This window comes from Piliocolobus tephrosceles, chromosome 14 (genome assembly GCF_002776525.5).
Source record: "Piliocolobus tephrosceles isolate RC106 chromosome 14, ASM277652v3, whole genome shotgun sequence".
NCBI classification, from domain to species: Eukaryota; Metazoa; Chordata; class Mammalia; order Primates; family Cercopithecidae; genus Piliocolobus; species Piliocolobus tephrosceles.
Genome location: NC_045447.1, coordinates 6,641,952 through 6,669,172, shown reverse-complemented (window position 1 = coordinate 6,669,172; position 27,221 = coordinate 6,641,952). Strand labels below are relative to the sequence as shown.

The following is a 27,221-nucleotide window of genomic DNA, read 5'->3' as shown; positions in this document are numbered from 1 at the left end:
CAGCGGGCACCAGCACCATTCATGCTCCCTCTGCTCCTGAGAGAAAGAGAAAATACAGAGCCCTGCGCTTTCCAGTGCTTAAGCCACAACCCCAAGCTTTTCTCCCTGACCGTGGGGGGCCTTGGATCCAGGTGGTGGGTCTATACACCCTTTTCGTTCTTCTCTCCAACTTCCCCTCTACTTGCCCAGATGTCAATGATCCAGGTCTCAGATGGCTGGCAGGGGAAGGAGGCTGAGAGTAATCTACAGAAATGGAGTCTCTGAACCTGTTCTGGTTTGGGAGGTTGTCCTTTAAAAAAAAAAAAAGAGTAGTCTACAGAATGGATAAATCCCAAAATGGACAGTGTACTTAAGTAGTCAATTACATGTCTAGTGTGAATTAAGAGGGGTGTGTATGAGGCAAACAGCCACCTGCAGGATCTCAGAAGTCTAGAGGATGTAAATAAAAACAACTGAGGGCAAGAAGGTAATTTCTAGAAAAAGGTGATTTAAACAATATAAATATACAAACAAATGGTAGAAATTAATAAAAAGTGCTTATGATTCTGAACACTAGCTCTTTTCTTCTAAAACAGTGCAGACTGGCCAGGTGAGGTGGCTCACACCTATAATCCCAGCACTTTGGGAGGCCAAGGCCGGTGGATCACTTCAGCCCAGGAGTCAAGACCAGCCTGGGCAACATAGTGAGACACTGTCTCAATTAAAAAAATAAAACAAAGTTTAAAAAGAGGTGCAGAATATCATTTTAAATATAAAACAGTTCAATAGTAGAGGCTTTTATCTCATGGGAACGTCAAAAGAAAAATCTATAAATGGCTACTTTTAGTCAGACAATGTGCAAAAGACCGGGTCATTTCTTCCATCGAGTCTTTCCCAGAAGGCGTCCCACAGACCAGAAGACACAATTCTCCGCGGGTGGGGGAAGTGCCCCCTCCTCATCCCCATCCTTGGGTCCTGAACCCTGGCTTTATTCTTCTCTTTTCACTACCTGACAGATTTGTTTATGGTCTGTTTCCAAGAGGCTGGGCGCTTGCTTTTCCACCTTGTGGACCAGAGCTCTCTGCTTCATATCATCTGCCCGGGGCAGGGAGGAACCTGAGTGTGAAGGAGTTGCAGTGCCGACAGACCTCAGATGTGCCTAAAGCCACGGTCAGCCAGGCAAGAAGAGGACTATGACAGTAACACTGCCACCTTAGCACATCAGAAAGTGTTAGAGACTACCAATGATGAAACTTGGTGAGGAACAGGAAACATTTTAAGAAAATGTGTCATCAGGTTTGCTGGGGAGAAAGTGGCTAATCTGAAGATGGGAGGCACTCGAAAGCGGCAAGGCACTTCAGAGCAGAGAGTTTTTCTGCCATCACGGAGAGATCAAATCAGCCTTTTAAGAGTCAGGCTGCTTAGCCGGGCGCGGTGGCTCAAGCCTGTAATCCCAGCACTTTGGGAGGCTGAGATGGGCGGATCACGAGGTCAGGAGATCGAGACCATCCTGGCTAACACGGTGAAACCCCGTCTCTACTAAAAAATACAAAAAACTAGCCGGGCGAGGTGGCGGGCGCCTGTAGTCCCAGCTACTCGGGAGGCTGAGGCAGGAGAATGGCGGGAACCCGGGAGGCGGAGCTTGCAGTGAGCCGAGATCCGGCCACTGCACTCCAGCCTGGGAGACAGAGCGAGACTCCGTCTCAAAAAAAAGAGTCAGGCTGCCCTGGGCTCCCCCTAAAGGAGCCAACAATGTAATGTAGCACAGCCAGGCTGCCTCCGAGCACTCAGATTCCATTCCCAGAATTAATGGCCTCTGAGTGTTGTGCATTCTCCAGCCTTTCAGCTGTCAAGCTGGGGCTCCTTGTGAATGCAGCTGGCAGTGAGAGTTCACAGCTCACACCCACATCCAGCACTGGTTCGGACTGGGGACTCCATGCCTTGGCTTTGCTGAAGGTGCCTCGTTGCATAACCTGAGGGCAGGTGCGTTCACCTGTGCACCCCTCCTGCTGTGAGGGATGGGTTGCCATCATTGGTCCACATAAGCCTGGAAACTGAATCAGGCTGTCCGTGTCTGGGGATGGCTTAGAGACAAGGCCAACTACTGGGCTTCGGGCTTGTCAGGCACAAAATGGGGAGAATAACATCTGCCCCGTGTAACTAAAGAGGTGACTGTGGCGGACTGAATGAGAATGCATATGGAAGTGGTTCACAACATTTAACAGGCACTATACCAACACCAGAGACCACATACCTGCCAGTAATAAAGCAGAGAAAGAGGGCCTAGGATAGGAACATCTGAAAGGGAAGAAACAGGCCAGATCGTAGCTGCCATTCATTGGGGACATGGAGGCACCCACTGTGCTATGGATTTTATATAGGCTATTTTGTTTAAAGGTTACAACCACCCTGTGAAGTGGATACTATTATTTCACAGGTGGGGAAACTGAGGCTTGGTGGGGTGTGGGGGAGGTTAAGCAACTTGCCCAAGGCCACAAAGCTGTAGTGACAGATACGGAATTTGAACTTGGTCTGTCTGAGTTCAGAGCCTGGAGAGATGGAGAGGAGAAGAAAGACCAGATCAGAAATGTGCTGAAGTTAAAAGGTTGACTTGAGATCCCCTGGTCTAAAGATCTCATTTAATAAACGAGTAAACTAAGACCCAGATGGCAGAGGTGGACAGAAAACCCCCATCGCCTTTCCTGCCCTGTGGGTCATATTCATTCCTGACGCCCAGGCTGTGGCTCCACAGCCATGTGACGTCACAGGGGATGGCGGGGAAGAGGGTGAGGAACACTGGCCCTCCTCTCCAGATGCTTCTCTCCCCACAGCTGTGCTGCATCCGGGACACTCCAACTTGCCCTGTCACTCCTTGTCCCATCTGCAGCCCTGGTGCCTTCCCTCTCCACAGCAACGCAAGCCTCATTTCCACACTATAGGACAGTGTAACCGGAAAATGTGGGTTAAGCTGGGGAGTGAGGGGAGGGCAAGTCACAATCAGTATAACAAAACACTAGAATTGTAGGATTTAAAAAAAAAACGGCAAAGCAACATCATTCTTCTCCACTAGCCCAGGACAGTGAGGCCTAGGAAGAAGACATGGCTAACACAGATATTGGTTACAATGAGAGCACCAAATCACCACCTGCCACCAGGCTGTCCGGCAGCAGCAGCTCCCTGCTTCTATTTCATCATAAGATCTGAAGAGCTGAAGGGGAAGGGCTTTCAGGAATCCACCCAAGAGCCCTGGGATCCAACTTCTGTCCAAATGCCCTCAGAGATGGGGCACTCATACCTCTCAGGACCCCCTGCTCACTGCTCACTGTAATTATACCTTTGGACTCCCAGTATGTGGCTAAATTTCCCCTACCACTTTAGCACTGCAGCTTACTGCTAGACTTGTTAAAAGGTTGCAAAAAAGTTTAGAAGCTCATCACAATGTACTCTGAATTTTAAAATTCACTAAGAAGATGCAAGAGACTGCTAATACGGAATCAGTCTGGGAAGACAACAGAATATAGTGAGAAAAACAGATTTTGATGAAGAAAAGGTGCACCAGGGCCAACACTGTCTGCACAGTGGGAATAATAAAAGCTTTCCCACACAATTATGGTGAGGAGTAAATAAGACAGCGTGTCTGAAACCACCCAGGACAGGGCTGGGGCAAGGAGGAGCCCTTGAGAAGTGGCAGCGAATCTGAAAATGTACTTTCATCTCTCTGCACTTCCATTTCCCTCGTATCTGAGCAGGGAAAGCCATGTATACGACCTGAAGTAAAATAAGAATGTATGTAATCACTCCCTAAGTGGTAAGAGAGCTAATGAATAATCAACGAGGGCAGCAGATGACAGACCCACTGCAAGGTTTCTTGGACATAATCCTCTAAGTCCACATACTCTGGCAGGTTTCTCAACGCTTCTGGTTCTGTCCATGGGCCTCCACAAAGCAACAGGTTTGCATTTGCTTGTCCCATACAGGTGGCTTGGGACAGAGCACAGTCATCTAGCCCTTCCTAACGGGCAATGACGAAAAAGGGGATAACATTCCTTCTCGGGTGAAGATCGCACCTATAGCTCCTTGCTACAGAACAGATTTCTCTCGGCACTACTGACATTTTGGGGCAGAGAATTCTTTGTTGTATGTGGGGACTGTCCTGTCCTGTATATTGTAGGATGTTTAGCAGCTTCCCAACCCCTACCCACTAGAAGCCAGTAATATCTGCTTTGCCTTCCTATGGCAACAACCAAAAATGTCTCCAGACATTGCCAAATGGCCCTTGGGGTTTACAGGCACCCCACTAAATGAGGGGTATACTTTAGCACTGAATTTTTCTCCATGATCTCTCTTGGAAAAATGAACAAAGGGGAAAATCCCAGCCGGGTGCGGTGGCTCATGCCTGTAATCCCAGCACTTTGAGAGGATGAGGTGGGCAGATCACTTGAGGTCAGGAGTTTGAGACCAGCCTGGCCAACATGGCAAAACCCCGTCTCTACTAAAAATACAAAAATTAGCCAGGAGTGGTAGAGGACGCCTGTAGTCCCAGCTACACAGGAGGCTGAGGTGGGAGAACTGCTTGAGCCTGGGAGGCGGAGACTGCAGTGAGCCAAGATCAAGATTGCTCCACTGCACTCCAGCCTGGGCGACAGAGACTCTTGTCTCAAAACAAACAAACAAAAAACAACAAAAACAACAACAACAAAAAGCAGGGAAATCCCAGGAATTGAGTGGCTGAACAGTTTCACATCAGAGTTCACTAGCAGAATAACGTTGTTAGTAAGTGAATCATTTTACTCTGACTGCCTGGACTAGTGTTGGATGACAATTACACTCTACTTGTAGTTAATACTAACTCGGCTACAAGAGGTTATAAACAGGTTGTAATAAAAAATAACTGTGGCACAGACCAAATCTACTGCATTATTCTTCAATCTGGAATTTAGATCAATCTGGCAAACACTGACTGCTTCCCTCTTGTCAGCCACCTTTTGTTAAAAGAGGGGGCAAGAAAACTATTTTTCAACAAAAGACTATTAGATTTAAAACCTTTACTTTCCTCCACTTTTAACTAAAATTTTAAGATATTCTGCTGGTCAACATAAAAACCAAAAATAGATGAATTGCAAAATTCAAGAATTATGTATTTAAATAACAGGCTAGCTTGTACCACCTGCATTAAACTGATGGCTGTGACTGTAGTTCTGCTACACAGAAATTATACTTTGGATAAGCACTAAAGGATTAATAACATCTGTCTACAAGGTTTGTTTTATTTTACATTACTAAGTTTAGTTTTATTTTATTTATTTATTTTTTAGAGACAGAGTCTCACTCTGTTACCCAGGCTGGAGAGCATGACACAATCTCGGCTCACTGCAACCTCCGCCGCCCGGGTTCAAATGATTCTCCTGCCTCAGCCTCCCAAGTAGCTGGGATTACAGGTGCCTGCCACTATGCTTGGCTAATTTTTTTTTTTTTTTTGTATTTTTAGTAGAGAGGGAGTTTCGTCATGTTGGCCAGGCTGGTCTTGAACTCGTGACCTCAAGTGATCCACCTGCCTCAGCCTCCCAAAGTGCTGGGATTACAGGTGTGAACCAGTGTGCCCAGCCTAGTTTTACTTTTATGTAATGAGTCAGGATTAATATTTAAATTCACGAGATATTAAAAATTCTGTCTTTCATAAAGAGGATATGTAGCATCTCGAGAATTCAGACTCTGACGTCAGACAGCCTGCATTCAAATCTTGACTTCGCCAACATTTTGCTGTGTGACTTTGGCTAAATGCTTAATATTTCTATAGATCCAGTTTCCTTTTTGGCAAAATAAGTTTCCATACATCAGGATTGCTATGAAGATAAGTAAGAGGACACATGTAAAGCACTCAGCACTGGGCCAAGAAAAGGCTCCATAAATGTTAGGGACACAGGTGTCTGTGGCTCTGAGAGCACTTGGTTATGCGGCGGTCTCACTGCACTCCACCAGCCTTGTGAGATGGCTAAGAAAGCACTCGAAGGCTTCAGAAGCCTCTTCCCTTCTAAACTATTCAGATCATCTTAGCAATTCAAGGAACAGCTGGTCTTGAGAGATGAGACTCGCCCACATCCCCCGGAACCCGTTGGACCCAAGCAGCACACCCAAACCAACCCCAGAAAGAATCCCTGAGCTTCTGCCACAAAGCTCTCTCCAAAGATCATGGGACCTTGCATAAACTCTCACTTTTATCCAAGGTCCCTTGGACTCTTTCCTGAACAATTCAGCCCACAGTCACCACCCAGTTGAACATAATAATAGTGCAATAGATTTTTTTTCCATCCCCAAAACCATGGACCAGGATTCTGCAGTAGAAGGCAAGGCAAACCCAATTGTTCTTAATGTTACACTGACCTTCTGCCTTTGAGACCTGGAAGCCACAGCACTGGTGGACATAAATTCTACTGCCTGCTGCTCCAGATCCAAGGGGAGAGGGTAGCCCTCTGGTAGAAATCTGTCTGTTGCCTCCTGGAAGAGAGGAAACCTGGATTCCTACAGAGCTTGAAATGGCTGTTTGAGGCTGAAGGGAGGGGTTGATGAAAGTCAATAGCTGTTTCAACATATCTGGCTTGACTGGCCCTGCTGAGGCCACTAACTCTTGAGGACATCTTTGGCTGGGTCTCAAGGGGTTTGCATGTTTCAGAGCACAGGCCCTAAAGCCAAATGATGGATGTTCTGGACATCACAAAGTTCCCTGTGTTTGAGTGTGCGCCAAGGCAACGTAGGGAACTGCAGGGCAGGGAGGCAGCAGCCTGGGGTGTGGACATGATGTGCTGAGCTGTTTTAAATGCCCAGAGGATGACATAGCTGGAAAAGGAGAACTGTCCTAGTCAACCGAGCTTGGCTAACATGGCAAACACTCACCATCCTAATGGTTCTTATTTTATAAGGACACCAAAGGTCCCGCCCATGGAATGCTACAAAGTAGGTATAAATCACTGAAAGCTGAATCCTCAGGGAGGGAACATACAAATCGCACAAACTCATACTGCTTGAAGCAGGTGAGGCCAGGAGAAACACCTAGAGTCAGCTTACTTTGTTCACAGGCTTCTCTGGAATCTTTACGGACACCTCAGCTGGTTTTCCCTTCTTTGATGGCGTTCTCTTGATTTTGGGTGAGTGGAATTTGTCCATCAGCTTCATGGTGAAGGAAGAGAGATGAGAACGCTGAGAGTCTGAAAACAAAGAGGGTACTGATTGTTAGATGGGAGTGGGAAGAAGTGACGGTTCACTGACCTTTTGTGGAAATGAGCAACGTCCCCAAACCCATCTTTTTTCTTGGCTGTTGAGGGTTTCAAAGGAAAGGACGTATGGATCCATTACAAAACACTTCTGCTTACACGCTTCAATTTTTGCAATTTTCACCAAGGAATTGTGGAAATCAAAGGCAGTCCAAATAAATATGGAAAAAGAACTTGCAAATATTCCCAAGTGTCCATAGAGAGTTTGTGTGATGATCTAACTAACATCCAAGGGAACTGGCTAAGAAGAAAGAACACCCAGTCAAATCACAGATGTGTAGGAGGTGAGAACTGGAAAGGAAGGCCCTTTCGAACCAACCTCTTCACTCTTTAGGAAACTGCAACAAGTGACAGGTGCAAGGCTCTGGAGTTGGCAGCAGTGACTGAACGAGAAGTAAGGTGTTCAGAACCCTCTGGGCCACGGTGAAAGACTGAAGGACTTGCCCCAAAGATCAGGAATTAAGACTAGGACATCTGTTCTCGCCACTCCTATCTGACATTGAAGTGGATCAGACCTAAATGTAAGAGTTACAACTGTAAACCTCTCAGAAAAAAAACAGGAGTTTTTGTGACCTTGAATTTGACCATGTTTTCTTAGATACAAAACCAAAAGCACAAGTAACAAAATTAAAAAATAGAAAATTGGACTTCATCAAAATTAACACCTTTTGCACTGCAAATACTACTACTAAGAAAATGAACAAACCCACAGGATGAAAGAAAATACAGTCATGTATTGCTCAAGGACAGGAATAAGTTCTGAGAAATGCATCATTAGGCGACTCCGTTGTGCAAATGTCATAGAGTATGCTCAAATGAATCTTGATGGGATAGCCTACTGCACACCTAGGCTATATGGAATTAATACCCATTGCTCCGAGACCACATACCTATACAGCATGGTACTGTACTGAGTACTGCAGGCAACTGCAATACAATGGTATTTGTGTATCCAACCATATCTAAATGTAGGAAAGGTACTGTAAATGGTATAAAAGATTAAAAATTCCACCTGTGAAGGGCACTATCATGAATGGAGGCTGCAGGCCTAGAAATTGCTCTGAGTGAATCAGGGAGTAAATGTGAAGGTCTAGGACACTCCTGTACACCAGGGTAAATTTTATAACCGTGGCACATTTAACCTACACTAAATTTATTTTTAAAATGTTCTTTCGTCAATAAGTTAACCTTAGCTTACTGTAACTTTTTTACTTTATAAACTTTTAATTAAAAAATGTTATTCTTTTGTAATAGCTTAAAATATAAACACATAGTACAGCTGTACAAAGTATTTTTCTTTTTTTTTTTTGAGATGGGGTCTCACTCTTTTGCTAAGACTTGAGTGCAGTGATGTGATCACAGCTACAATGCCTGGCTCATTTTTAAACTTTTTGTAGTGATGAGGTCTCACTATGTTGCCCAGGTTGGCAAAAATATTTTCTTTCTTTATATCCTTATTCTTTAAGCTTTTTTCTATTTAAAAAATTACTATTTTTTTTACTTTTAAAACTCTTCATTAAAGACAAAGACACACACATTAATCAGCCTAGGTCTACAGGGGGAGGATCATCAGTATCACCATCTTCCACCTCCCCATCTTGTCCCACTGGACGGTCTTCAGAGTAATAACATGCATGAAGCTGTCATCTCCTATGATAACAATGCCTTCTTTTATAACACCTGAAGGGTCTGCCCGAGGCTGTTTTACAGTTAACATTTTGTTTTCAGTAAGCAGAAGCATACTCTCAAATAATGATAAAAAGTACAGCAAATCCATAAACCAGTAACATAGTCATTTATTATCATTATCAAGTACTATGTACTGTACATAACCATATGTGCTGTGCATTTACACCAGCATCACCATAAACACGAGTAATGCACTGCGTTGAATGTTATGATGGCTACATCAGGCGAGGCGACAGGAATTTTTCAGCTCTATGATAATCTTATGGACCACAAGATTATAATGTGGTCTGCCTTATATATGTTATAATGTGGTCTGCCTTATATGTGGTCTGTCACTAACTGAAATGTCGTTATGCAGAGCATGACTCTATTTGAAAATCATATGAACCTTAGCATCCTCAGGGGCTTGGTTCCAGGATCCCCTTCAGGGATCAAAATCCACGATGCTCACGTCCCTTATATAAAACAGCGGAATATTTGTGTATGACGCACACACATCCTCCACATGCTTCAAATCATCTCTAGATTACTTATGATACCTAATACAATGTAAATGTTATGTAAATAGTTACACTTTATTTTAAAATTTGCATTATTGTACTGTTATTTTTATTGTTTTTCCCTGCATATTTTTGAACCATGAAAATGGTTGAATCAGAGGCTGCAGAACTCATGGGTGTGGAGGGCCAGCTATACCTGATAAGGGACTTGTATACAGAAAAAATTAAAAAATTCTTACAGTTCTAGAATAAAAGGCATATAACCCAATGTAATATGGGCAAAGAATTGGAGCAGACATTCTCCAAAGAAGATATACAAATTGGCAATAAGCACGTGGAAAGATGGTCAACATAATTAGCCATTAAGGAAACGTAATGCTTCACGCACACTAGGTCTAATAAAAAAGACAGTATCAAGTGTTAGTGAGGACTGGAGAACTGAAAGCCCCACACATTGCTGGTAGGAATGTAACATGGTCTCCCTGCTTTGGAAAATGTCGGGCAGTTTCTCACAAGATCACAGAGTTGACATGTGACCCAGAAATTCCACTCCTGGGCACATTTGCGAGAGAAATGAAAGCCTAAATCCATGTGACTTGTACAGGTAAGTCAAAGGAAAGTTCACAGCAACATTATTCATAATAGCCAAAGGTGGGAAAAACTCAAATGTCCACGTTTGTGAATGACTAAATAAAATGTATTACATCTATACAATGGAATATTATTTGGCAATAAAAAGAAATTAAGTACTGATCAGCTACAACACAGTTGAACCTTGAAAACATTATCTAAGCTAAAGCAGTCAGCCACAGAAGACCATGTATTGTATGGTTCCATTCATTTGAAATGTCCAGAACAGGCAAATCCATAGAGACAGAAAGTAGACTGGTGGTTGCCTAAGACTGGATGGGGCCGAGAGATGGAGAGGGCTGCTGTAATCAGTATGGAGTTTTTTCTCCTGGTGTACGGAAGTATTCTAAAATTAGAATCTGGTGATGGTTGTAGGCCCAGTGAATTACAAGGAAAAAAAAAGAACTGTACCCTTTTTGAATGAATTGTATGATATGTGAATTAAATATCAATAAAGCTATTTTTTTTTAAAGAAAAGCCCACTGGCAGTCTTCCTTCGTCTCAGCATTATTACAACCTGTTCCAGTGTCTGAAAACATCTTATTAATTGATTTATTTACACCTGTCTCCTCACAAGAATGCAAGTTTGGCTGGGCACGGTGGTTCATGCCTGTAATTCCAGCACTTTGGGAGGCTGGGGCGGGAGGATCACTTGAGCCCAGGAGTCGGAGCCTAGGCAATAGAGTGAGACTTTGTCTACCTATTAGTTGGGCATGGCGGTGCACCTACAAAATATTAGCTGGGCATGGTGGTGCACACCTGTAGTCCCAGCTACTCAGGAGGCTGAGGTGGGAGGACTGCTTGAGCCCAGGAGTTAGAGGCTACAGTGAGCACTGCGCTCCAGCCTGGGCAACAGAGCGAGACACTGTCTCAAAAAAAATTAAGGCTCAGGGGACAAGTTCCCTGAGGACTGCACCTGTCTTGTTCATGCCTGTTTTCCCAGTCCTGACATGGTAGTTGGCCCACAGAAGATAATCAGTAAACACACATTCAACAAATAAAGAAATCAACCAACAACAAAAATATCCCAGGAAGAAGACTGCTTCTTTAGTAACAGCAGAAAATACTTGAAATTGGCTGAGAATTAAGGAAGAAAAAACTGTCCTACGCAATGGAAAAATAAATACCTGTAGTTTTAAAAATAAAAAGAACTCCCTCTGTCAAGTTTTTCCAGCAATTTAGTACGACCAAACAAAACAGAAAACAAACCACCCTCTGAATAAACAGCACAGCACCTTGCACTACACAGCTCTCACTGTGTCTACTATTGCTGCACATGACTTAACAAGGCCGAAGTTCAATTCCTTTGTTAAAGACCTTCCAGGTGGCCAGGCAGGATCAGATAAACTATCTACCCTTTGCAAATTACCTAGGCACACACGGTGCTCTGGACCAAAGAGAAAAGCCAGGGCCTGACCTGCATGCACATGTGGTCAAACCAAACAGCTTCACAGCTGTGTGCTGGCCAGAGCTGCAGAAAGCCCTTCTTAGTCCCCAGATGGGGACACAAGTCAACAGGAAGCTGCTGCACCTGGCTAGCTCACCTGGAACAGCTCAACAGGGTCAGGAGGCTCTCAACACCAGCCCTCATATGTCAGCAGTCATCCCTGGCATTCAAGTGAACTGGGATGGTGCCACTCCTGCTCCCCTCTGTCCTGCCTCCTCTCTCTCTCTCACCCAAGCAGGGTGGATCCCATTTACAGTTTATAATTCCTTCTTTATACTTCAACATGGATGTGAACAGTCAATCCTTCACGTGATGCTTAAGAGGGTGTGCACTGTTAGCCAGGCCTGTTGGTACATGCCTGTAGTCCCAGCTATGTGGGAGGCTGAGGCAGGAGGATTGCCTGAATCAAGGATTTTAGCACTGTAGTGTGCTATCATCATGCCTATGAACAGCCACTGGACGCTAGCCTGGGCAACATAGCAAGAACCCATCTCTTTTAAAGGGGGGTATGCACTGGAGTCAGAATGCTTGCATTAAAATACTTAGATATCGTCTCTCTAAATCTTTCCCTTTTTTGTCTGGAAAATGAGTGAGATAACATTATATTTCTTGAGATGGCTGACGTGATGTAGATTAAATGAGATATTTACTGTGGATAATGCAATAAGGTATTTCACAAAATGCCTGACACATGGCACCTGCTCAACACAAGGAGCGTGGATGCATAGCAAGGTCAATCGATTCTGAATTCTTATTTCCCAACTGCTTCCAGATCTTCATCCAGTTAATCGGCAACACTGAACATTTAACTCACTATCCTAAGTAAATGAGGACCTTATAAATGCCCACTCTTCTCTGCCTTTGGCACGGAACCAGAAGTCTCAATCTGGCCTTTAGCCTATTAGTCTATTTCCCTCTTTGGTTTAACCTGCCTCCCTGCATATGGATCCTATTGCTGTCCCTACCCCATGCCTTCTGATGGCGGCCCCACAGTGTCCCTAAAAGACACAGCTTCTTCCCTCACCAGGCAGGTTTCCAAGTCAGATGGGCTGTCAGAGCAGTTTCCTAATCCATGCGACTTCTACCCTGTTAAGTAAGACTGAAAGCAGGGAAAGCAGACACAAATGGGGAAGTCTGGGCAGGATGCATGGGTTCTCTGGCGGTCAAAGATCTTCAGGCTGGGTGAGCCAACTTCCGCTTTCTCCACCGTCTACTGCCCTGAGTTGCTGTTCGGGCAGGCATGGGGCTGAGGCGGTGGCAAGATTCACAACTACGCCATCATGACCAGGGCAGAACTGGGGTCGACAAGCGAGGTGTGGAGTTCGATCACCAAAAACCCTCTCAGGTTCCGGCAAGGGCAGGGACCAATCAAGTGCACCTCTGCCCATGAGCTGTTGACGGAACTCAGGAGGGTTATTATTGCACTCACAGTTCTCGTCTGCCTTGGGCACAGCTGGGAAACCATGTCAGCACCTAAAGACAGTGCAATGCTTACCAATACATCTCCCTCTTCAGGGTATCTGCCTCAGAACAGTCAGCTCTAGCACAAGAAGTCATAAATCACGCAGAGAGGAGAGATTCTTTCAAATGACAACCAACCTTCTCAACGCTGGAAATCGAGGACAGAACTAACTATGACGGAATGCTTGTCACGTTGTTCTTGAAACCCTGGGTTAGCAGCACAGGCTTCAGGTGATTTTCAAGGTCATTCACACTATGCCTTTGAGTGCTGAGGAGGTACTATAATGCCTTGCAACAGCAGGGTGGGGACGAAACCACAGGTGCCCTCGCATGAACACTGCTGTGAGGGCAATCTTGCCAACGGCTCCAGACAGACAGACAGACAGACACACTCTCCCTGCCCCTGTCTCATGCATGTCAATCATCTGGGGTGGAGGTGACGTGAAGGGAGTGCTCCCACATGACTGCTGCGTCTCAGGCAGTGCCACTGACCACTCTTGCTATTTCCCTGCTTTTCACACTTAGGATGTTACACTGTCGATTTTATATACGCCTCTTTTTAGTAATTTTCTAAAACTGAAGTTAAAACAAAAAATTTAAAGATTTTATACAAGTATATATATACAAGTTATACAGAATGAATCAAATCCAGGCACCCACCATCTGGCCTATCAAACAGAACCTTCTGTAGCGATGGAGGCAGCCGGTACCTGAACTGTCTAACACGACAGGCACTAGTGGCTACTGAGGCCTGCTTGTGGCTGCTGTGGCTGAGGCACTGAACTGTGAGTTAACTGTGTAATTTAAACAGCCCCTGGGGCTGGTGACTGGCACACTGGATGGTACAGCTCGAGAAGCAGATGGATTCCACTGGTGCCGCCACGCGCTCCTCTGCAGCCACGCCTCTTCCCTACGGGCAGCCCGACTCTAACTTTCAGACTTATCATCCCTTACTTTTCCGGATAGTTTATATCGACACATACAGTTTAACTTATAAGTCTGTGAACTTTACAGAAGTGATGGCATATTGTAAAGATTCTCATGCTCTTGCTTTTTTCCTCAACAGCAGGCCTGACACTCAGGCATGCTGGGGTGTGTCAGTGCTTTCGTTTTCAATGCTGAGAAATTCTGTAGATTCCATAAGCCCAGCTTTATCTATCTGCTCTCCTGTCAGTGGACACTGGGTTGCTTCCAGCATTTTTGCTTTCACAAACAATGCTGCTCACACATGTCTCCTGGAACACATGCCAAGAGTCCTCTAACAGCAGAATGGCTGGACTGTAGGGCATATGCCACATTGATTCTTACAGATATTGCAAAACGATTCTCCCAAGTGGCTCTCCCACGTTCCAGTCCCGCTAGCAAGGTTAGGAGAGTCCTAGTTGCTCCATATTCCTCCCGACACCTGGGGTTACCAGACATGCACTTTCCCACACGGCCATGTCTAAGAAAGGACACGGAAGTCCTCCTTCACCTGGAAATGCCATATGCTGGTTTATTTTATTGTGATCTATCCAGTCTGTGAGAGGAACTTCAAATTCACCTGAACTTAAGAACAGAAAGCCTCACACTCTTGCTCCATGTGACATTTACCCCGAGGTCAGAGACTCCCAATGACTAATCTGCTAGTCATTCCTTCCAGAGGAAGGGTGGCTTATATGAGCTCACAACCAATTTCTGTATAAATGACTGTGATGTTAACAACAGCAGCCACTTTCCTGGGCAACATCGCAGGCCACAGATCTGGCTGTCGGATGAAAGTCCTTCTCTATCGAGAGAGAAAGAGGATGGGCTGGAGGAGAGGATGTAGCCTGCTCACAGAATCATGTCTCAACAGAAAACCAAGCAGAACAAAAAGACACCAAAGCCCAACCCAATGTCTTCCAAAGTGGTCTGCCAGATGCCAATACGCCAATATTTCACTGTTAAATTTTTAACTTGCCCTTCGGCCAGGCTTCACAATCGTCTCTGCCTGTTGCTGACAAATGTGGCTATCAACTGGCCTTCTTTCTGTGTCACTTGTAGCAGCAGCTGGGATCCCAACTTAGCAGTGGTTTCTGTCTCAGCTTAATCTCTCACCAGGGATGGCGGGGAGTCTCTAAACATCAACCACACGGGATCACAAAGTCAAGGGCAAGGTGGACAACTTTGAGGCAGCCAATCTTGGGAAATGCTGTGACTGTTAATTCCTCATTCCCTGTCTTCTACTGGGCTCAGAAGTAGAGCACTGGGAAGGATTTAGAGATCACTTACTTAATCCACATTCCCCATTTTGCAAATGCATAAAAAGGACAAACGGAGTGGAGGCGTGATTGAGGACATTAGGAAGGGCTTTTTTAAAGATGAGGATTTCAGATTTTTTAACAGTCTTTTCACTTGTCTAGGATTTTGTGCACTGCAAGGTAAAGACGGAGACAGAGAGCTGTGGGCATGGCAGGCAGCACACCTGAAGTCTGCGGCTTTTTTTTTTTTTTAATTATTAATTTATTTATTTTATCTTGAGACCAGGTTATGAGACTGGCTAATTTTTGTATTTTTGGTACAGACAGGGTTTCGCCATGTTGCCTAGGTTGGCCTCGAACTCCTGGGCTCAAGGGATCCTCCCGTCTCAGCCTCCCAAAGTGCTGGGACTACAGGCATGAGCCATCACACCAGGCCTGCATGTCTCTGTTTTCACTTGAGCTTGGCCACTAACCTGGGCAAACTTTTCATGAGACTCCGGTTCCTTACCCAGAGGAAAGCCATAGCCACAGACCTAGCTCCTCCTCCTCAGGTAACTGTGGGGATTAAATGTGACCTGCGTGTAAAGCATGTAGCCAAGGACCTGGTATATAGAAATACTTACTACATGGCAGCTATTATTGTCATGTGATAACCTTGTCAGGTCTCTGCCAACACTTAAAAAGGCAAAAGCTAAAAATAACCCCAGTCTAGTCGAGCCAAAAGCAACCTGGAATTATATTTTTCTTTTTTTTTGTTTTTGATACGGAGTCTTGCTTTGTTGCCCAGGTTGGAGTGCAGTGGTGGGATCTCAGATCACTGCAAGCTCCACCTCCTGGGTTCACCCCATTCTCCTGCCTCAGCCTCCCAAGTAGCTGGGACTACAGGCGCCCATCACCACGCCCGGCTAATTTTTTGTATTTTTAGTGGAGACGGGGTTTCACCGTGTTAGTCAGGATGGTCTCAATCTCCTGACTTCGTGATCCACCCGCCTCGGCCTCCCAAAGTGCTGGGATTACAGGCATGAGGCACCGTGCCCTGCCTAGAGTTATATTTTTTTAACAACTTTCACGTCGAAAGATCCTCTGTCTTACTTAATATAGAACTATTCCTGTTAAAACAGAGGGAAAACAGTATTTGAAGTTTTGCAATTCCAAAGACTCTTTTGTCATGAAAATCCATTCCTACTACCCAATGGTTCAGGAAGTCTACCGGATAACTATGACACTGCTAATGGGAATACCAAGCCTATCTTTTAAAAAAATTTTCGGCCGGGCACGGTGGCTCAAGCCTGTAATCCCAGCACTTTGGGAGGCTGAGACGGGTGGATCACGAGGTCAGGAGATCGAGACCATCCTGGCTAACACAGTGAAACCCCGTCTCTACTAAAAAATACAAAAAACTAGCCGGGCGAGGTGGCGGATGCCTGTAGTCCCAGCTACTCGGGAGGCTGAGGCAGGAGAATGCCATGAACCTGGGAGGCGGAGCTTGCAGTGAGCTGAGATCCGGCCACTACACTCCAGCCCGGGCGACAGAGTGAGACTCCATCTCAAAAAAAAAATAAAATAAAATAAAAATAAAAAATAAAAAAATAGAAAAAAAAATTTTCAAACAATCTCATTATAAAAAGCCAAGCACTGTAAAAATATATAACGTAGAAGGTAAAAATTTCTCATAACTCCACATACAGCAGAACTATTTTTTTCTTTTTTCTTTTTTTTAAACAACAAGCCATTGTGGGCATTTTCCCATGTGAGCGCAGTTAATGGCTGCATGATGCTCTGCTGGACGGCGACCACAGTGTATTTATGCAGTCAGGGCCCTGACTGAATAGATTCTAACTTCTGCTCTTCAAACAATGCTGCGTTGATGAACACCCTCATGCTGGCCTGTCTGCGCCCTTGTATGGTGAGACAGACTCCTAGGGATGGAGTGGTTCGGTCACAGAGGACGGGCATGGGAAGCTGGATGCGATATGGTCAAAATGCCCCGCACTGAGCTGAATGCGGCCAGCACTGCCTGCCCCAGAGTGGGGCCCTGGATGGCAGCAGAAGGGGTGAGGGGGGATTCTGAGCCCTGGGGCCTTGCTGCCTATGCAGGAAACCAGGCTTCACCTTGGATTTAAGATCTGACAGAATCACCTTTTCATTTTACTTGTGTTAACTGGTAAGCACTACAAAGAGATTCAGAATTGGACACCTCACAAAAGGCAACATTCAAACGGCCAATAAACATACAACACGGGGCTCAACGACATTTGTCATCAGGAAGTGGTACATTAAAACCACAGAGCTACCACCACGAACATGCCTGAATGGATAAAAAGGAAAAACAGGGAACACTATCGGTGAGGATGAAGAGAAGGGGGACTCTCTACACTCCTGACTGACAGCCACCCACTTCCTCTCCAGCCTAATAACTCCACTCCAAAGAATGAACTCCAAAGAATGAGTTCACCATCAGACACGTACCTGACTATCACAGCAGCGCTCGGCGAATGCCTGTCCACAGCAGGACGGGTGAACCGTGGCACCTTCGCACAGTGGAATACCATGCAATCTACACCCATGACGGGGACGGTTCTCATGAGTGTAGTAAGAAGCCAGATTCAAAAGAGTACATTTTATACGACTCCATTTATATAAACACAAAAACAGACAAAATTAATCTATTATTTGGGGATTTAAGATAGTGGTTATGCTTGCGGAGTGGGGGTGGTTAACTGGCAGGTGACATGAGGCTGTGGGTTCCTGAGGTGACGGTTATGGCCTGTTTCTTGATCTGGGGGTTGGTTGTACCAGTGTGTTCAACTTGTGAAAATCCTGCAAGTTATCTACATAAGGTATGTGTATATACTTTCTGATGTATAGTATATTCCAATAAAAAGGTGAAATAAACTAGATACAAAGGTCTAAGATTCTTCTGAAAAAGAGCCCACATGATTTGTTTTTTCTTTTCTTTTTTTTTTTTTTTTTAGACGGAGTCTCACTCTGTCGCCCAGGCTGGAGTGCAGTGGCGTAATCTCAGCTCACTGCAGACTCTACCCCCTGGGGTTTACGCCATTCTCCTGCCTCAGCCTCCCGAGTAGCTGGGACTACAGGCGCCCGCCACCACACCCGGCTAATTTTGTTTTTTGTATTTTTCGTTGAGACGGGGTTTCACCGTGTTAGACAGGATGGTCTCAATCTCCTGACCTCGTGATCCGCCCGCCTCAGCCTCCCAGAGTGCTGGGATTACAGGCGTGAGCCACCGCGCCCGGCCCCACATGATTTTTATATGGGTCAGATTAACAATTGCAAAGTTCATTTACAAGTTAAGGAAATTCTATTCCCTAAAACAAACAAATGTATTTACCCATGAATATCTTCCCTAAGAACTCTGAATTGATGATCTCAGGAAGAGCCTGTGAATATCTCAGGAAATTTTTGTTTCATCTTTTAAAAAATAACAAAAGATAACACCTACACAAATGTATACATTCTGAGGATCTTAAATCACCAGTAAATAAACATTTTCCAATCTCTTCTTCCTCATTGTGTGAAAAATTCTAGGAACTTAATATAAGTACAATTGAATCCTAAAATTTTCTATGTTTAACCAAGATTGAATCAATATATTTTTAATAATGAGGTTAGCCTAAGAATTAAAACCAAAACTCATTCAATGACTTTTTAGGCATCTCATCTGTGCCTTACATCAGCAGTGGGGCCCCACCCACCAGGCCTGCTCACACACTGCACCAGCCATTGTCTCCTCTCCCCACCACTAGGTTTCCTTCTGCTGTGCGTCACTTCATGTATGCCCATACGCATGGTAGATCTCCCCCATCTTAAAAACCCAAGTCCTTAAGCCCACCTTCTCCTCCAGCTACTCCCACATTTGTTTCTCTAAATAGCAAAACCACTTGAAAGACTTGCCTATATGCTGTCTACAGTTCCTTTCCTCTTATCCTTTATTTTCCCCCAACATATTTTTTTTTGAGAGAGGGTCTTGCTCTGTTGCCCAGACTGGAGTACAGTGATGTGATCCCAGCTCACTGTAGCTATGACCTCTGGGGCTCATGTGATCCTCCTGAGGAGCTGGGACTACAGGCGTGTGCCACTATGCCTGGCTAATTTTTTTTTTTTTTTTTTGATGGAGTTTCACTCTGTCATCAAGGCTGGAGTGCAGTGATACGATCTCGGCTCACTGCCTTCCTGGTTCAAGTGATTCTCCTGCCTCAGCCTCCTGAGTAGCTGGAATTACAAGCATGCACCATCGTGCCTGGCTAATTTTTTTGTATTTTTAGTAGAGACAGGGTTTCACCATTTCGGCAAACCTGGTCTCGAACTCCTGACCTCAAATGATCTGCCTGTCTTGGCCTCCCAAAGTGCTAGGATTACAGGCGTGAGCCACCACACCTGGCGAAGTTTTGCTCGTTCTATAGAGATGGGGTCTATGTTGTCTAGGCTGGTCTTGAGCTTCTGGGCTCAGGTGATCCTCTTGCCTCTGCCTCCCAAAGTGCTGAGATTACAGGTGTGAGCCTCGATGCCTGGTTCCAACGTCGTATTTTGGAAAAAAAAAAATCAAACCTATTGATGTGCTGAAAGAATATTATGAAGCAAACGTCCACATACCCTTCACCTAGATTCACCAACTGTTAACATTCTGTCATGCTCGCTTTCCCTCCCTTTTCATTCTCTCACAGATACACACATGCAAATTTATTTTTCATCAAAGCAACTGAAAGTTGCACATGTTATAACACATCTCTAAATACTACCAGCTGTCTCTCTCCTAGGAACAAGGACATTCTCCTACATAAACAACATAATAACATTATCATACCCAAGATATTTAACACTGACATTAATATTTGCTCCATAAGCAAATTTCTCTAATTATGTTCTCTGTAGCTTTTTTTTTTTTTTTTTTTAAATCCAAGACCCAATTAAGGAGCACACATTGCATCTGGCTGTCATGTCTCTCCAATTTCCCTTATCTAGTCTGGAGGCAGGAGGGAGGGGACTGGCTTTTGGACGTTGAAAAGTGCCTGCTGATTGTCTTGGAGGAGGTCCCCCGTAGGTTGGACCTGCCTGTTCCCTGTCATGAGATTCAGGTAATACATGTTCAGTAAACACAGTTCCTGGGTGGTATGTGCTTTCTACTGTATTATATCAGTTACTGATAATGCTGAGTTCGATCACTTGGTCAAGGTGGTATCTGCCAAATTTCTCCACTGCAATGACATAGTTTCTCTTTTGTAACTAATAAGTAATCTGTACTGCAATTTGAGATTTTAAGCATCTTGTTCCCTAACAAATTTTCACTGAAATAGTTTGGCATCCACTGATGTTCCTTATGTGAATCTTTATTTTACTAGTGGTTACACATTGGTGATTTTTAATTATGTCTTGGCATTTATTGGCTGGCATTCCTTTATAAGTAACAGACCCCTACCCCTCACTTTTTTTGGTATCACTATGGACTTGGGTGTTCAGTTATTATTCAATATGTTAGAATCCATTATAATCATGCCCTTTGATGTTCAAACTTCCAAACTTGGCCAGAGGGAGCCCTTTTAACCCATCTCCAGTGTTACTGAGGAGTCTCCATCAATCTTTGAACACTTCTTTGGTTTTTGATGCAAAAGAAGCTCCAGAATCACCTTGTACCTTCCCTACCCCATTTCTCAAGGAAATCAGCCTGGAATCTGCCACTTCTTTAATGTGCCCTAGCTCCTTTTGGTGGGGAGTGGTATTTAGAAACCAAGATCTGGGCATCAGATGTGCTCATTGCCACTGGGATGTCACTGTTCTATGTCCTTTCAGTGGACACAGCTAGGAGAGAAATATATACATTTATTTAATGTAAATATATATAATTAAACATGAGTGTGTGTTTATATACATATATATATTTTTTAATTAGAATACTGTTATTTCTTATTGCAAGCCAACACCACCGGGTTCTTCCTCCTTCCTTGATTCCATATTTGCAGCCCCCTTCCACAACAGTGAGAACCCTGGTTTCTAACATCATCAATCTACTCATTTACTTTATCCTACAATAAACACACAATTTCTTCAGAATTGCTACAGCAATATCATTATCAACAACTACTAAAGGCAAAAGTTCCAGATTTCTTAGCAATTCTTTTAGTCCTTAGAATATATCCTGTGACGGGCATACAGCGAGTACTGTGTTCAAAAAGATACTCTAATTCTTTTTTCTGTGTGGGTTATATTATCATTTAATATACAGTTAGGTTTGTTTTTACTGATATTCAACTTCAGGATTTTTTTGAATTTGTAAAACATTTATATAGTTCAAAAGTTAAAAAAACTATATAACTTCTGGTTTATCCCTCATTTACACAGAAATAAGTAGTATATCCATCCTTATTTCCTCTTCCTACAAATACCATATTACATATCCACAGGAGCCTGAATTAGGCAGTTCAAGAGGAGTGAAGGCGCTCGATGAAGGCTAGGGGTACATATTTGGAAGCTGCCGGCATATACACAGTATAGGAAGCTAGTAGACCAGTGGAGGCCCTCAGGGACATGTGTAGATAGAGAAGAAGGGCCAGGTTACTTCATTGTTGGGTGGTCTCTTTACACAACACAAGCTCTTGGTGAGTCCCTTGGACATTTGACAGGCAGCTCAAACACAAGTCTAAAGCTGCATCTCTGAAGCTTCCTCCCAAACCTGCTTTGACCGCATCTTGGAAAACAGGACATTTCACCCTTCCAGCAGCTCAGCTTAAAATCCTCGATTCTTCTCGTTTGCTTGAGTCCATCCTGCAATCCTTTGGCAAATCCTGTGAGTTCTACCTTAATGGTACATTCAGAATCCACCACTTCTCACCACCTGCACCACGGTCAGCCTGGCCAGTGCCATCTTTATTCCACACCTGGATGACTGCGATGGCTTTCTATCTGTCCCCTGCTCCTTGCCCTCCCCATTCTCAACTCTGCAATCAGAGTAGTCCTTACAAGAGCTAAGTCTGGCTATGTCACCCTTCTGTTTGAAACCCTCTGATGGTGCCTCTTCTCCCTTAGAGAGGCCCTGCGTGATTTGCACCCAATCAACCCCCTCCCTACCTCTGAGAGTAAGCCCTCCATGGTAAGCCTGTTTGATGTCCCAAGTGCAAAGCCACTATGAGTGGTTGGGTAATGTTGGTCTAATTCTGGGACTCAATCCTGGGAAGCTCACTGGGCTCTTAGAACAAGCTGCATCCTTAAGCAAGGCTTTAGAAATCAAGGTGATATTTGGGTCCCTGTCTATCTACCTTACTGTCTTCTTTTCCAACTTTCAGAATTCAGGGGAGAGAGAAGGGTTCTACCTAACTAGTCCTTTGAGACCCCAATGAGAGAATCAAATCTCATTCATTTTGGAATCTGGCACTTAGCCCAATAACTGGCACACCATGAAAATAAGTAAGTGCTTGTTAGCAAACACACAGATAAAAGAATCAATGAATGAACCCTGTAACAACTAACAGCTATGACATTCAATCTACGCCAGATCAGAGATGTAGAAAGGATGGTTTATAAGGATTTTTAACATCATTCTCTAAGTAGTTCTAGCACACGAGTCAGAGACAACTCGATCAGGAACCTTCTTTGGTGGGATTCTTCAGCCTGGGTTACTAGAACATCTGTTGTTCAAGCTACCTCCAGGGAATAGACAAGAAAGATTATACTGTTCACCCTCCTCCTCTAGGTTCTAAAGCATAATGGACTCTCTGGGCCAGTGCTATCCAATAGAAACATAATGTGAACCACATATGTAATTTACTTTTTTTTTTTTTTTTTTTTTTTTTTTTTTTTTTTTTTTTTTTTTTGAGACAGTCTCACTTACTCTGTCCTTCAGGCTGGAGTGCAGCGGCAGGACCTCAGCTCACTGAAACCTCCACTTCTTGGGTTCCAGTGATTCTCCTGCCTCAGTCTCCCAAGTAGCGGGGATTACAGGTGTGCATCCCCACGTCCTGCCTAATTTTTGTATTTTTAGTAGAGACAGGGTTTCACCATATTGGCTAGGCTGGTCTCGAACTCCTGACCTCAAGTTATCTGCCCGCCTCAGCCTCCCAAACTGCTGAGATTACAGGCGTGAGCCACTGTGCCTGGCCTTAAAAATATTTTTTAATTAACCCAATTTATCTAAAGTATGATTACAACATGTAATATAAAAACGATTAATGAGCTATTTACCTTCTTTTTCTTTCATATTAATCTGGTGTGGATTTTACACTTCAGCACATCTCAGATGGCACTGGCCACATTTCCAGTGCTGCTGGACTAGACACACAGCCTGGGCCCTCACCTCCTGTGATGGGGATGGCTGGGACATGAAGCAAAGAGCCTTGGCCTGGTTGGATCTGCCTGCTTCAGGGTGGTGTGCAGAGGTCTTGAAGGTGGCGCTTCTTGTTCACCTTCAAGGCATTCTTTTTTTTGAGACAGAGTCTCGCTCTGTCACCCAGGTGGAGTGCAGTGGCACCAACTCGGTTCACTGCAACCTCCGCCTCCCGGGTTCAAGTGATTCTCTTGCCTCAGCCTCCCTAGTAGCTGGGACTACAGGTGCCTGCCACCACACCTGGCTAATTTTTGTATCTTTAGTAGAGATGGGGTTTCACTATGTTGGTCAGGCTGGTACCAAACTCCTGACCTCCAGTGATCTGCCTGCCTCAGCCTCCCCAAAGTGCTGGGATTACAGGTGTGAGACACTGCGCCCGGCCAAGGCATTCTTATTACCACTCAACAGATGAGGAGACCAAGTCACCGGCGGCTTCCTGCTGGCCTTGGGCAGGGCTCAGGGCAGCACTGGAGTCCCAGGCTATGGAGCCCTCCCACACCCTCTTCCTACACGGAGGTACTGCCCCATTTCCTCCTCCACGGTCCCTGGTACAGGGAAACAGAGGTTGCTGGATGATGGCATCAAGAAATGTCACTGTACAAGGCCTGGAGATGGAATGCATGGAAAAAGAGGCAGTCTTCTATTGTTTCAAGAGAAGAAATCTCTACAATCATAGCTTCGCAACAATGCAGACTGATTTTTTCTGAAGGCAGGGACCATGGTCATTCAAGGGGGAACTGCTGCCACGTCCTATGGCTATGATATGGGGCAAACAGGAGCGGCACTCATCTCTACACGTGGGCTAGGGCAGCCTATCCACGTAGTCCCACTCCACCCATGTCTCAGATGGAAGGAAAGGGGCCTCATCTTGTGTGATGCTGAGTCAGTCGGCCTCCCTGGGCTTGCTTTTCTCTGCTGTAAAATGGGAGTAGTGATCTTTACCTCACTGGGCCACTGGGAGGATGTCATACGGTACTGCACATACAGTCACTTAGCCCAGTCCTGGCACTTAGTTAACATTCATAAATGTCATCTGCGGCCACTGGACAGTTCAAAGATATACTCCTTTTTGGGATAAATGCCACCATCTTTAGTGGACAGCTGTTATTTCTTAACACAACTGGCTTTAAAAATAGAGAAAAATTCCAACAACTTAAGCATCTCCTAGGATTTAAACAGAACCCACAGCCCCTGTCAGGTAAACTTTTCCGTGTGAACAAAGCATGGAGATGATGTCCTGGGAGCCCCTCCCCTACCTGCCAGAGACATGAAGAGAATTCCCAGACTCACTCCCCTTATAAACCACAGACGCAGCTCGAGGGGATGGAAGGGAAGCCTCTGAGACTCAGAGCAGCTTCCCTCCTGGAGCCCGATCAAGTGGTTAAATCAGCAGCGGCTGTTTTTAAACTTCCCCTCAGAAATTTTTTAATTAGATGCTAAAATTTAGATTTTTAAAAAACTTACAATTTTAGAAATCCCCTTAGAAGCCAGGAGTGGGGGTTCTAATATGTGGAGAGCTCTTGGCATATGCCTGGTCCTCATGCTAACATCAGAGGGGAGGTATTCTTATTACCACTAAACAGATGAGGCGACTGAGTCACACAGGAGTCATGGACCTTGGCCAAAGTCACAGGGTTAAGTTTAAACCTTCCCCCCCTCCCATTTTCACAGACAAGGTGACTGCAGCCCTAGCAGGTGTCCTGAACCACTCAAGGTGGCCTGTCTCCACGGTGGCCTACTCCCAAGGAAGCGTTTCTTTTCCATTACTGTTAGGCATTGACCTAGAGATTAAAACCACAGACTTCATAGGCTTCCTGAGATGTGAATTAGTCATTTCTCAGCTTTATTTTCAGAGGCAAAATGAAAAAAAGGGTGATGGTAAAATAGCAGTTTATTCTGAGTAAACCACAGAGCAGAGGCCAGGGCACATCTCATCACCTGGAGACAGAGCCCTCCCCCGGCCTCTGTCTTTTAGGTGGAGTTGTTTGGGGCAGTCTCCGTGGCTCAGAGGAACCTGCCTGTTAGGACGGCTGCCAGCCTAGGAGGGGCAGGTGGAGGCAGCATGCCATCTCAGCACTCCAACAGTACTCTGCTGGGGCTGCAGCCTCCTGCTCTCCAGCGCAGTGCCACCAGCAATGCAGCCAGTCTGGGGGCAGGAAGGCCTGTCTAGCTGGGGCTGGGTCATGGTGATGGAGCCCTATGGGCCTGCAGGCAGGAGGTGGCAGCAGACGGCCCCCACCGCTGCTGCGCTAGCCCTGTTCAGCGACTCTGAGAACTCACAGTTTGTCAGGCCACCCTCTGGGCCTCCAGAGGAAAAACAGCATTTTCGTTTGTCAATGAGCACATACTTATGTATTTATCTCCCAGACAACAGGGGAAGGAGCTGGCAGCCACAATCCCTAGCAGCCTGGGACCCTGCAGAAGGAGCTCATGGGCAGAGAAAGAAGACAGTGAAGGGACAGGAGTCACCTGAAAAGTCCTTCCCTGTCACCTTAGGGAAGCAGACTGCACTGGATAGTGCAGGTCAGGTACGGCCCGGCATCCTCACTCAACCACCCCTTCACTCCATAAACGTTTACACGCTGAGCACTCGCAAGATGCCGGGGTCAGGAGGAGGCCCAGTTTACCACCCAGGCCCCCCGCCCCCGAACAAGGGGAGTCCAGGCTCCTTCCTCCGAACTGGCGGAGAAAGTGTCAACTCACCTCCCTCAGCCCTTTCTCCTCCTCATGTGACCATTCTGACATGACACCCAAGCGTGCAGAGGGCCGGGATGGAAGAGCCCACCGCGGTGCTACTGATACGAACTGACTCTTACTCCGGAGTTACTAGCCTAACCCCTACGGGAGGCTCCTGAGGGCCCCTGAGGTTCTGGGAAAGTTGGAGGTCCTGCTGCTTTAGGCACAGCCAGAATTTCATTGGTTTAGAGCCTAAAATACAATCCACTTCATTTCCAGTCAAATGTATTGGCCCCTACTATGTACAGGGAGTTGTATCAGGTGCTGAGCAACACAAGGCCCTGCCCACGTGGAGCTGGTAGCGATGACGATGGCCACACAGCAATTACTAGACCACTTCTTGTGCAGCGAGCAGCCAGTACCACTGCAGGCACTGAATAGGCCTCATCTCACTGAAGCCTCGAAGTGACCCTCCAATACAGGTACCACTGTCTTCATGCCACAGACAGGGAGAGTGAGGCTGAGGAGTAAGTGACAGACCCTGGATTTGAATCAGTTCTGCTTCACACACCAGCCACATGGTCTCCTAATTTAGTAGAGAGAGGAGTAAGTACGTACCCTAAGGATGGTTCAAACAAAGCAGAAGCCAAGTTCAGAGGAAAGAGGGCTCACATCTGCTCTCGTCCCTGGAAGACTTTCTTCATTTCCTCTGGGTCAATGTTCCACTTAAGTCAGCACCCACTCAGCGTGGGACGCTGGGCTTGGCTAGGATCACCACCATCCTGTCCCCACCCTGGCTTCCAACGCAGATGCCACAACCTTGGTGTAGATTCCTCTTCCCCCTTTTGAAGCCAAAGACTAGCAAATAAGCTGTTTATTAAGTGTGTCCACAACCTTGATCACCAGGGGAGTAAGTCACTGTAAGAGTAGAAGAAAAGACTTTCTGGCCAGGACTGCTTGTAAAAGTGAATTACACCCTTCTGGAAAAGCCCAGGACCAAGATGGCTGGTTCAC

General features: G+C 45.4%; 1 protein-coding gene across 2 annotated transcripts in view; it reads right to left on the bottom strand.

Annotated features, from left to right (window-relative positions):
• Nucleotides 1–27,221, bottom strand: part of RAPGEF1 (Rap guanine nucleotide exchange factor 1) — a 161,376-nt gene that overhangs the window by 69,335 nt on the left and 64,820 nt on the right. For both annotated transcript variants that reach the window (XM_023216911.1, XM_023216910.1), the window contains exons 2-3: nt 7,042–7,181; nt 6,361–6,474 (exon numbers count right to left, since the gene is read on the bottom strand). In XM_023216911.1, coding sequence (XP_023072679.1) covers nt 6,361–6,474; nt 7,042–7,181 — 254 coding nt within the window. The remainder of the gene's footprint in view (nt 1–6,360; nt 6,475–7,041; nt 7,182–27,221) is intronic.